Source organism: Micropterus salmoides, unplaced genomic scaffold, assembly GCF_014851395.1.
Source record: "Micropterus salmoides isolate LMB-PRFRI ecotype aquatic unplaced genomic scaffold, ASM1485139v1 Ms_hic_scaffold_11, whole genome shotgun sequence".
NCBI classification, from domain to species: Eukaryota; Metazoa; Chordata; class Actinopteri; order Centrarchiformes; family Centrarchidae; genus Micropterus; species Micropterus salmoides.
In genome coordinates, this window is record NW_024040152.1 from 8,766,292 (window position 1) to 8,778,864 (window position 12,573).

At 40.1% G+C, this 12,573-nt stretch overlaps 1 protein-coding gene and 1 pseudogene across 1 annotated transcript; both read right to left on the bottom strand.

Moving 5' to 3' along the window:
• LOC119897147 overlaps positions 1 to 5,563 on the bottom strand; it is an 8,353-nt pseudogene extending 2,790 nt beyond the window's left edge.
• Positions 5,564 to 6,026: 463 nt separating this feature from the next.
• LOC119897150 (alpha-1,3-mannosyl-glycoprotein 2-beta-N-acetylglucosaminyltransferase-like) lies at positions 6,027 to 8,989 on the bottom strand. The gene is made up of 3 exons (XM_038710733.1): positions 8,792 to 8,989; positions 7,511 to 8,423; positions 6,027 to 7,348 (listed from the first exon to the last, which is right to left on the bottom strand). The coding sequence occupies exons 2-3, from the start codon at positions 8,126 to 8,128 to the stop codon at positions 6,650 to 6,652; spliced, it is 1,317 nt and encodes a 438-aa protein (XP_038566661.1). The 5' UTR covers positions 8,129 to 8,423; positions 8,792 to 8,989; the 3' UTR covers positions 6,027 to 6,649.
• Positions 8,990 to 12,573: the final 3,584 nt, after the last annotated feature.

The following is a 12,573-nucleotide window of genomic DNA, read 5'->3' on the forward strand; positions in this document are numbered from 1 at the left end:
ATATCTCTGGTCCTGCTGCATTGACTTTTATCCTTTAATAAATATCAATTGTAAGTCTGTGTTATAGGAATGCAATGCTAAATCGGTGGCGTGCTCTTGAATGTAAAAATGCTCAAATAAACAAGATAATGAACTTACACTGATTAAGTTGCACGTTTTATTTCTATGGTCACTATCCACCACAGTTTAGACGCACTCTCATTTTTTGTACATTCCAGTGAGTGTTCAACCTTCCTGGAAATTATGTATCATCCAATTTGGGACACCAGAACTATCCTGCACCTACTGTACGTGGCCAACTAAACCCAGGTCTGATGTCATATAACCTCATGTGTGCCGCCTCCTCTGTGTTACCTTGGAGGTAGCGTGATTGAGCATCTCCTGCCAGGTGGGATCCAGGGTGTTCTTGCCATCAGCCATCAGGCCCTGCTCTGCCACATAGACCATCTCCCTGGCAGCTGTATGCATAGAAACCGCTCTCTCATAGCTCAAAGCTGCCTTTTGGGTCTCCTGCTGTGCCTACAGAGAGCAGACAAAACTTTTGCAGCCTACAGAAGTGGAATATGACAGGGACATGACCCTGTGTTCTGTTAAGTCCAATTACAATCAGATCTCTGTCAAACTGTATTTGTAATACCATCATACTTGATTTGAAACTTGATGTTTAATGTAATTAAGTCATTAGGAAAATAAATATAAGAACAGGTAAGGTAAATGCAAAAAACAATTAATTGCCTTACAAATTGTATTTAAATTTGTATAAATTGTTAACAATTTCCCATGAGGCAAATATCACACAACTAGAGCTCCTGAAGGAACAAAACAAGTATCTTGTATCCAAATTGTGTGCAGGTTTACATCGAGATGGGTCACAGTTCAGAAAGAATTTCACAAGCATATTGAATGAGTCCCCTTCCCTCAGCTTTACTTAGATGACTAAGATGTTGAAAACTCAGTGTATCCCCTATGTGCATTCACGGGCAGCGACGCACCGCTACTAAAATTTCACTCATTCATTATTATATCAATGCGCTACTAATTTTCACTCACACACTATGTGAGCACAGTAACACTCATCGCTTGGCTTGCTTCCTCTTCTCATTCTTCAAAAGACATCTACGTGACAGGTGCTGTTAAAAGAGCAGCGTAACTTCGAACTTTGATTTCCGATCAGCAGAAACTGACGGTGAACGCGAACAGAGGAAAATATTCTGGCAGTAAATTTCTTTGCCTGTTACGGTGTGCCAGCTTCTCAAGACCAAGAAAAGTCTGTTTGATGTTTCCCCACCTGCTGGAAAAGTGAAGCCTGTTTGTGCTAGCTAACATCTCCCCTCCCCTTTAGACTGCGCAGCTGAGCAGGAACACTTCTACAGTAGACTGCGTCTTTAGCTGCTATGTAACTTAACATTAGCTCAATATACAGAAAGTAACTGGTAGCTGTTTTACTACCCACTGGTCCAATGTTGAGAACATCAGGTACACACTTAGACTAAACTAGTTCAGCCTACAGCTCTGTCCTGTACAGACTAGTTCATCCAAAAGTATTTTTCAGGTGAAAAATACTTTAGAGTGGTTGTTAGGAAAAGAAAGGACGGTGGTGACTGGAGGAGCTGAGGTTAGCAAAAGTTAATCAGTGATACAAACTAATGCTTTTAAGTTAATGGGGAGACGTTTCTTTTGCGATTTTGATGTGCAAATAAAATGCACCTCAGGAGGGAGGAGGTTTTTCATGTTGCCTATATTTATGTCTATACAGATAAATGTCTAAAGCAGTAAAATGAAGACACAAAAGGCAAACATGAACAATCCTATCTATAATGATTCTGAGGTCATATTAACAGGGTTTAGGGGGTGTTGCCCAAAACATGCTGTGCCATAAATGTAAAATCACTGTGGAGAACATCACAACCAACCAAATGACTTTCCCCAAATCTAATGGTTGTAGTTCCTCCCCAGCAGACTGATTTTTGGGTGTTGTTTATTATCTGCTCTAGCTTTTCCAAGTATTTGTTCAGAGATATGGTGAAAATAATGGCCCAATATGATGAATTTTCATTGGAAAACGTAACCAAACCATGACTACAACCACCACCACCTAAACATTCATGTAAAGCTCACATAAAAAAGGGAAAACACTTAAATTTTAAGCTATTCTAGGGCTGATTTTGGAAGATAATCAACCTGTGAATCCCCCCCCCACATATTGCGATTTATTATGCGATTCATTTTTAAGCTCCTTACCTTCTGTATTATTCAAAACGGAAAAAGGAATAAATCAAGTGCACGACTAAAACAATATTGATATACACATACACTGTTCTTTCTTGTGGGTCAGGCCTGTGTTATGATGAAATTAGGTGACGCATGAATTATTATTATAAGCAATGGTGGAGAAAAAAAAATCTAATTATAATAATATAAGAAAAATAATTTGAGAGTCAAGTCATGGCATTAAATATATTATATCATCAGGTAGGCCTACCTACAGACCACAAGAAAAACAAAGTTCACCACAGTGTATTATACAGCGCTCAATACAAAACCCACAGTTTAACCACCAATTAATGCATCTTTATCTCAGTTCAAATCTCCTATGAGTCCATTTCTCAACAAAAAACTCAAAAGATATTCAGTTTGAGGTTCAATTCAAAAGTAGGCCAATGAGAATAAAACCAAGTGACGCTTCTCGTGTTTAATAGGCAAGCATAATATTGCGATATTGCAAAAGCAATTCATCGTTCAGCCCTAAGCTATTCCAATGTGCATCGCATGCTCCTGGACACAAGAACGATGCTCCCGACATGTTGTGTTAGGGTTTTATATTCAGACATACTACGTGCACAAACAAAATTTCAACTCTGCTGCTACAACTCCACCCTAGGGGAAACACTGCAACTGAAATCACAGCAATATGGAGAACAATCAACATTGTGTCTATGTTGCTTGGCATATGTAAAGAACAATGTATACAGGATTTTCTAAGGCTATATGCACAATGAAAACGACTACGAGCTACTCCTGTATTTGGGAGCTTTCCACTTGTGATCAGCGCAACCCAAGATGAATTAGGAAGAGGACCAAAGGTTGCTTTTGCAGGTCCAAACCAAAGCAATAAAATAGCTATGTCAATTTTATTTATATAGCCCAACAGCACAAATCTTCCGCAAGGGGCTTTGCAGTCTGTACAGGATACGACATCCTCTGTCCTCATCCATTCGGAGAAGGAAAAACTGCCCCCAAAAAACTTAACGTGGTGGGGAAAGAATGGAAGAAACCACAGGAAGAGCAACAGAGGAGGAATCTCTCTTCCAGCAAGGACAGACACACAATAGTGGTGATGTGTACAGAATAGACTAACACAAAATTACAGCATGGACAATCATGATGACAAAGCTATAAATAGAATTTAACACATATGAAGAATAGATCCGGGAGAACGTCGAGCAGCTGTACATAAAATTCTCGTTAATGCATGTTTATATTTGGCTCATAATGATTTGCGCTAGTTAATTCCAAATTAAAACAAGTAAAATAATTCTCTTGCTCGGAGCAGAACTCCTGGATCTGGTACTAACAAAGTACCTACTCTAAGAAGACTTCAGAAGGCCTTGCTTACAGAGGCTAGAATTTTTTTGGTACCAGGATAAATGACAGCATGTCTTGGCAATACATTAATTTAAGTATTGTAAACTCTTGTGTCTCAATATAATAAACTATATTTCTGACAGAGAATATTTCTATGAGGCACACATACTCAAGTTTACCCTTTGAACAATATTTTAAACATGTGGGGTACATAAATGTATGTAAAAATTTTTATATACAAATTATTTGTGTGTACCTCTTTCGCAAGGCGACGAGCTTCGTAGTAGGGTCTTGCCTTCTCTATGCAGCCACCAAGCTGAGAGCTCTGAGCATTAAGCTTCCTGGCAGACTCTGTGAGGATCTTCCGGTACCCTGATCTGGCATCCTTAATGGTTAATGCATAAAAATGACAAGATTAGATTTATGACTGATTAGGTTTCACACACAAGTATGGCTGCAAGTGAGCAATCACTTCACTGAGTATCACACTATGAGCACCGATACATTTTCCATTTTAGAGAGCTTATGCTTAGAGAAAACAAAATTATCATATTGATTAGCAGCTTCTGGGTAGACTACTAAAATATTTAACAACAGAGTCAGACTCCAGCAATTCCCACAGTGTTAGTACATGTTCTTGCATATTTCCCATGAGTTTTGTTTCAAAATCAAAGCAATTTTTTTCAATCTGTTTTCCATATTTTTCTGTCATGTGCTGAACAAAGACTAAACAATCGTACCTAATTGGGTGGAAAGTGTATTTTTACTTACATCCAACTGCAGTTCTAGTCTGTTTATTTCTGCACTGGCTTCATTGAGATGCTCCAACTCCTCCTGTGGGAAAAAATAAAAAATAATATACTGCTTTAGGCTTTTATTAACTTTTAACTCCTCTAACATATATGGTCTGGGTGAAATTAGCTCCAGTTTGTATATAATTGTTTTACTGTAATGTATGTGAAGAACTGGAATGACATGTACTTCACATATATGTTAACCATGATGCAAAGGACATGTTTGGGCAGTTTTGTGTCAACTGACAAGATAATCACTTATGATCTGACAACCGGATTTGCTCAGATTATAGTATTAACACTTACCACAAAAACAAATCATCAAATGTTCTTATTCATAGCTACCTCTCAGTTAGGCTTAACCAAAAGCAATCCAGTATTACCTACCCAGGTACCGTTAACAATGATTATACAGGCCGGCTAATTAATATGTCAGTCTATTTTAAGGTTGGGCAGGTTAAATGACTACCGTTACTACCAGCGCAGAAATCAGACGTTGGCTTTCATACCTGGATTCTGGGGTCCAGTTCCTCCTCGTATGGACTGTGCAATTGCTCTCCCACATTTTTTTGTTTGTCATTTTCGACTTCCTCGCAGGTGTCCCTAAGGGCCGTCTCTAGTGTGTTTCCATTACTTTCGGCAGCTTTGACCTCCTCATCCCCACCGGGAATAACCTCCCTCCAATCCCCAGCATCTGACTCCCCGGACCCGGCGGGGCTCTCTCGCAAGTCGCCTGGCTCCATTCCAGGCCGGACAGTTTCGCTAGCAGCAGCGTTAGCTACCCCAGCAGACGTGAAGGCTAATTAACCCAAAAATCCTATTTACAACAATTGAGACTTATTTTACAGGGTTAAATTAGAAAATAATTCCAGTGGTGGCGACTGTTGTGCAATCTGCCATATCAAAATCACCCCGAAACACGAACCCACTGAAGCTAGCCTCGCCTGCAGCTAGCACGCTAAACACCGTCAGTTAGAATTGAACGGTTGCTTTGTTGATAGCAAACAGGTTAGAACAAATAACTGTCATGGGATCAAAAGTAAAAGGTGGCCAATCAGTATGTCCACCCATCACATGTGTCTTTTCCCCCATCTCTTACCGGGTTCTCCAATACTTTAGCTAGGCTAGCTAGCTAGCGGTTTCGGTCTCACACCATCATTACAAATGAAGTAAACAGACGAGTTTGGTGAAAGGAAGCGCTACGTTTGGCCCAGGGCGGCTACCGTAGCGACCACCAACACGCTCATATGTAAAATTAAACATTCCTGTCATGGATGACTTATGAAAACGCCGTGTTATCACCATCTTCTTATAAATCTAGTGTCTCATTTCCATTTTGTTTCCCCCCCACGTAGCACAAAATTCTCCTTTATTCCACACTGTCCGACAGTATCACCCACGTATATTATGTCTGCTTGATCCGACTCCATATTTTTATGGTTGCACCATTCCATTATGAAAATTGTGGATTATAATTACAAATTTCCCCAAATTCAGCCTCACATATAGTGTTCAGTGGGTTTTAACGTTTGCTGCACAGATTAAGTTTGTAATAACTTCCTAAGTGGGCATAAATTGCTGGGTAATACTGTAGTGTATTAGATAAAGGCTTTCTGTAAAATTGAATTAAGCAACTCATTAAAAAGCAAAATTGTATATTGTTTTTTATTCTGAAAATATACAAACACACAAATGCCATAGTTTGCAAGGTAACACCTGCAACAAGTACTACATTGGAGAATCATCAAACAAAATTATTTGACATTTAAATGTAAGCAAGAAATGATTTTCATAAACGCAACATAAACACTGAGAATGAAATGAAAGATTATGCTTCAGTAATGACCAGTCACTACCACCATAAGCAATCATACCACAGATGTTTTCATCTTTGTACAAGACAAACATACAGGCTACCAGAAAATGCAGGTGATTGCATTGAATGCATTAATAAATTGTCATGTGCACAATTAGCATAATATAAAAATAGATTTTGCAGTCTCAGCAGTTATGTCTCACAAAATGTTTAGGCTGTATCCAACACTGTATTAAATGTTTTGGAATAATGAAAAAGACCTGAGTGGCATTGGCAATAACCCTAAACCATAAAGAGCGGCAAACCATTCCGCATTGTCAAGGACAATAAACTAGAGCACATATCATTTAATCAAAAAGGACAAAAAACATCAGTCTTTGGTCTGGAATGCTTTCCCGAACTGACATTTAGAGATTACAAAAAGGCAACTGCACATAGGCTGTCTTCTGGATCATCAGCTCCAGGTGGTGTCATACTGGGTCCATCCTGGAGGAGGGGCTAAGTAGATTCTCCGTCCTCTTGAGATGAAACTGACAACCCCTCTGTATCCTGTCCTCGGGACTCCAGACTTCAAGTCATCCATGATTCCCAGGTTTCTGGACATCACTTTGAAACTGTCCTTACTTGAGTATTGCAGGCGGAAGGGCCCAGGTCCTTTTAGCTGCCCCTGCTTAACATCTTCATACGAAACCACAGGAGCATTGTAAACTTCCTTCTCAAAAGCGTTTCTATATGTCACCTCCTGCAGGTAACTCAGGTTTAACTTGGTGAAAGGCACAAATTCGGTATTCAGTTTAATGTAACGTAGGTACTTGTCATAAAACTGACCAAGACTCACTCCTTGCCGGCCAAAGGTTAAAGTTCGGGAGATCTCTGGGCGTATACAAGCACGGTTTTGGCGCTGCTCTGGCTGACGCATCCAGTCGTCCCAGAAGGAAGCAGGCCACTTGGGCTCGAGCTCCTCCCAGACCTCCTTGAGGAGCATCCACCCTAGACCGGGAAAGAAATCTGTTCGGTAGAGGAGGTCAGCCTTTCCTGGATCCACGTAGCCATCCCTGCCATTGTCATTCCACGCTGACACACACCACAGACTGGAGTCAGATTTCAGGAGTGGCAGCAAGGCTCTGAAGTACTCAAAGAAGTCTGGCGCCACCTAGAGTAGGAGATAAATAATTTAATTTCAGTTTACATGACCCCTCTCACCAAATCAAATCAGCTGTTTTAATGATACAATAACTTAAAGGCTGTGAAATATAGAACCTATGTGTTATTGAATTATTAAAAAAAATAATTTATTAATTGATGATGTGATTACCTCCAGGTCATCTTCTACAATCACAACAGAGGAATGAGAAAGGGTCTTGAACACTTGATTGAGAGCCCATCGGTAATGCCTGGATATTTTGTAGTAACCCTGAAACTTCTTGTGCTGTGGCTGCACAGAGATATCTGACAAGTCCGGCTGTTTCAGATGAGTTACTTGATTTCCATACGAACGAATCACCTCAGCAGTCTCTGCATGTCCACAGTCCTGACTCACTATGATTGGGTAAAGCTCTGATGAAGGACGGTGCTGCAGGAGTTTGTCCAAGCAGCGCCGCACCGTGACCCTGTTACAGGCGATTACAAGGATAGGAATGACAGGCTGAGGGGGGGCGACGACCTTTGGTCTGTCTCTGTTTGATGGCTGCCACAGTGACTGATGATTCTGGATCTCCTCCAGGATTTCTTTCTGCATTTCAAGCTCTGTTTCGAACGACTTTGCCATTTGGAGCAGATCTCCCAAAATATCACTGGTTGGTCTTTCCACTTGGCCAGACTCGCCCAACTGGCCAGGCAGGGGTCTGCCCCAGAGCAGAAGCACCAGTATGGCATTCCAGGTGACAAACAGGAACGTACCACAGAGAATGAGAGAGCCTTTCTTACGGATCATGGCCCAGTAACTCAAAGGGAGGGAGGTGGGTTCAAGAGGACAGGGTCTGAGTAGAAAGACGTGTCCTTGCTACAGACAATAGGTATGGGATTTGCTAAGGGCAACCTGTGTATCATCACAAGCGCATAATCAAAGATCTGAGGTTGTACCTTGTTTGCAAACTGGGCTGTAACTAAAGTTATAAGGACACAATACAGTGTCAAAGAAGACTAAAATGGATGAAATATGAGGAAGGGCAGGACTCATCTTGGAGAAAAGTGGTGATTCTGGCAGATCCTCAACTTTTAACTTCCACCTGAAATAATAAGAACACACTTAAAATAAAATAGAGATTGCAATAAAGGTGACTACAAAGTGGAAATAATACTGAGCCACATTTATTTTTTAATGAAATCAAGAAATCATGCAAGTGTGCGTTAATTTCTATTTCGTAGGAAGTTGCTTTGTATAAACTGGAGTGCTGATTCACCCAACTGTCTCTGATCGATTTTTCTCTTATCACCTGTGGCTGTCTCGTCAAATAAGCCAAACAGCGTTTTAGTAAGACTGAAAAACATCTACCAACGCTGACTGCAGCCCTCGCTGCTGCTCGTCAGACAGGTTATACTCGACAGACTGTAAATACTGTAGCTTGAGAAGGAGAGTGTTGAAATTAGCCCATACCTTGACAGCGTGACTACTTCTTCCTCTTGTGGCCATTTCTCCGCCGTTTCTTCGATGACAACCGGCAAAGTTAAACGACAGGGGTCGTGAGGCCTTGTGGAGCCAGAATAAAACTATTCTCCGGCTAGTTTCCCCGCTATTAAAACAACTTAACGCCCCTTAGTTTTTCCCGTTTCTCGCAAAACTGGAAGAGGAGGAGGAGATAAACTAACACGACGACTTCCTGGTTAGCAGGCAGTCACGGGAAGTCCCGCCCTAACTGTCACCTTGAGAAATTACACAACACTTTCGTCTGAACTGCTCTCTGCTGAGCTAATTAAGCTATGTAATTAAGCTGCCTTTGGTGTCTTTGTAAAGAGTTATTTTTCCGCTTTTACACACTGTGGCTGTTTGAAATATTGTAATGAAGAGACAGAGAGTTTTTCAGATGTGGATTTTAATTTAATAGAGACCTAGCTAATGCGACAATATGTTTTTCAGCTTCACCTTGCAGAGGAAGTGCATGTAATTTGCATTGGTTTCAGGGAGTGTGGATAGGCAAATGTGTATTTGGTTTTTGGTTTGGTAGGTTGAAGTAGGACAAACGAATAGGAACTGTGATCCTGTTTTTGCATAATATTATCTGTAATGTAACCTACACTATTTCAGCAATCCGGAATTCCAGTTTTTACGACCTGAAAATCTAACCCACGTGAATCATGCAGATCTGTAATTTTAAAAAAAGAAGGGTGGGTGGTACAGGAGCTGGCCGAGTGAAATGGAAAGGACATCTATAGGCTGACGTGTGTAAAGTTTTCTTCCTTTCCAAGTATCAACAAGGATGTTCCTTTGTGTTCAGCTGCCAATTCCACACCTGCGCAGTGTGTACCACAGTCACAGTCTGTTTTTCAACAGCTGTAAGTAACGTTAACGTAAGTAACGCCATTATTGTGTCCCAGTAAAGAACATTGTCGTCCGTTGTAAACTTTGTGCGACCAGCAAAAATGTTTTTGACCGCGAACAGTTCCACATTTCTACTTAGGCTTATTGAAGCATCAGCTAAAGCAACAGCAACGTGAAACTTAGAATGAAACTACGGCCGCTGCTGCCAGTGATGCTTGGACTCATCGGGAGAGAGTTGCGTTATATCACCCAGTAATAAGTAGAGTAGCTAATATTACTTTTTTAAGGAGTATATGCTAAGTAACTAGTTGGTAATAACTACATTATTTCAGAGTACCTTGCCCATGTTGCGTTTTCAGATTTTGAGAAAGGAGAAACTGGGTCCAAATTAAAATTAACAAAAATATTTAATTACAAAATTAGTGAATAAAGAGATGACATTACAGAAGAAGTTTCTCTGTAAAGATGTACAGTTTCCAGTCATGAGGTTACTGCCGCCCCCAGCAGTGGACCGGAAAGTTGCTTTTCCTCACAAATTCACAGCTTACAGTCCATTCTATCAAATAGGTTGTTAATATCCTCCAGGTATGTGGGCGGGTCCTTTTTCCTCCAAATGGCTCAGGACCGTAGCCATTGGTCGTTTGGTTACATTTACATTTATCTGACGCTTTTATCCAAAGCCACTTACAATTGCTATACATGTCAGAGGTCGCACGCCTCTGGAGCAACTAGGGGTTAAGTGTCTTGCTCAGGGACACAATGGTGGATGTCTCACAGTGGGAATCGAACCCAGGTCTCCCACACATCTGAATTTGAACATCTGGAGCCGGTTGCACCATGCGCCACCACCTACTTTTACTTCTTCGTCACCCAATTAGGAAGGGTGTACCTTACTGTTCTACGTTGCTTTTGGTCGAACAAAAGAGCGCTGACCCCAGACTTAGAACCCCTTTTGATCTACAGGAATACACAGTCCTTGCTCTACCAACTAGTCATACAGCGCAACAGGGGTTGTCTCCAAAACGGTCGACTCCCAATCTTAGGAGTCTATGAAGAAGTTAGACAAAAGGATCCTTCTGACACTAAACAAAGAGGTGTCAGTTTCCTTCACATTACAAAGAGGAGATAAACAATGGTTTAATTAACTTTCTAATGCAATTGTCTGGCTTAAAACCCTGCAGTTTTACATTTGAAGGACAACACTGGAATACATTAAGTTTGTTGTAACCTTTTAAAACTCAACACCCAAAACGGAGTTGACAATAAGGATCGGATAAATTGGGTTGGCCTATGTTTTGATTATTGCTTGTTATAGGCTATCTATACGCTGCCAGAGTTGAAATGTCAAACTTTTTCCTACAGTTTATCAACAGACAGAGACTGATCTGACTGTTTGATCAGAGTTTCCTGAATAATATAAGTGTTTCTTTAACAGTTAGGCCACCAGGTTTTAACAGGTGACAACCTTTGCTGCTGTCTCTTATTCATTAAAAATAACCTATTAACCTTTACTGAACTAATTTGAAAGTTAGTAGTTATATTATTTAGTTATAGACTCAATTATTTCATGTTGCACATTTAGCTGTTGAGAGGTTGCGATGGCGCAGTGGATTAGACACTTGTCTTTGATTCCACTGCAACACATCCACCAAATAAGTTGTTGATATGGGTCCTGCTGCTATATATTTTCCTGCTTTTTTGCCCTTTGCCAATCACATGTCTGAACTTTAAACTCACTACACATTTTAACTTGTGTAAGTGTAACAAGGACAATTTACCATTTAACTAGCAGCTACGGAAGTAACTGGGTCCATCCAGTTGGGCACAGATTTAAATGGCAAGGTTTTAATGTAGGCTATAACGTTTGTACACAAAAGAGATAAAATGTGTTAGCTTCAGTGAGCTTTAGAAATGCAGACAGGTGGGTTTTTATCTTTGGACAGATCGCTGTTTCCCCCTGTTTCCAGTCTTTAAGCTTAGTTAATTAATCAGCTGGTCACCATTGCTAAAATCTTTTACGCATAGCGCAGAAATACTCTATTAAAAGTAAAAGTCCTGCATTGAAAACATTAGTAAAAGTAGGTCATAGCCCACAAAATTACTGTTATGTACTTATATATACTGAAATTACCAAAAGTATCCTACTCAATATGCCAAATGGCCCATTTCAAAATAAAATCTAGTTTGTGCAGAGCCCAGTGAACAAGTCCTTCTAGCCAGTGCCTTGGTGCCCGGACTGACAGGTGAATTACCTTAACATACATGTTTGAGATGCTCAAACCGGTAAAAGTAAATGAAGTGAAGTACAGTATTTGCCTCCAAAATGTAGTGGAGTAGAAGTATAAAAATATTAAATACTATATATATATAATATATTAATGTAACACTGACGGGCACAGTTCTGCTGCATAATGGGTACTTTTACGTGTGATACTTTAAGTGAATTTTGCTGATAAAATGTATGTACTCTCACTTTGAAGATGAAGATGAATTTCGAATGCAAGAGATTATTTTTAGATTGTTGTACTGCTGCTATACTTAATTAAAAGATCTGAATTACTTCTTCCACCACTGTTTCAGCAGAGAGCAGTCATGCCTTTCATACAACTGGAAAATATAAAAGAAAGCTGGATTGATGCAAGTGTCCTCATACTAGCTCTGAATACTTATTTATTATATATATATTTCACAGTTAAACAAACGTGCAATTGGATATTTCCATTTTGTGAGGTTTTATAGCCACCATTACAAATGGAAGTCTATTCCACAATTTTGGCAAAATAAGTTTTGGGGAAAACAGAAGGGTTAGCAAATGAAATGGACTTCCATTATTTTAACTATCCTCCTGGAGGCCTAGAATACCTTACATAAATGTGAGACTATGAACACTGCTTGTTTTT

Coding starts and splice junctions, on each gene's coding strand:
- LOC119897150 (XM_038710733.1), bottom strand. CDS start 8,128: ATGATCCGTAAGAAAGGCTCTCTCATTCTCTGTGGTACGTTCCTGTTT. Junction 7,349..7,510: donor TTGTAGAAGATGACCTGGAG/GTAATCACATCA, acceptor CTCCTACTCTAG/GTGGCGCCAGACTTCTTTGA.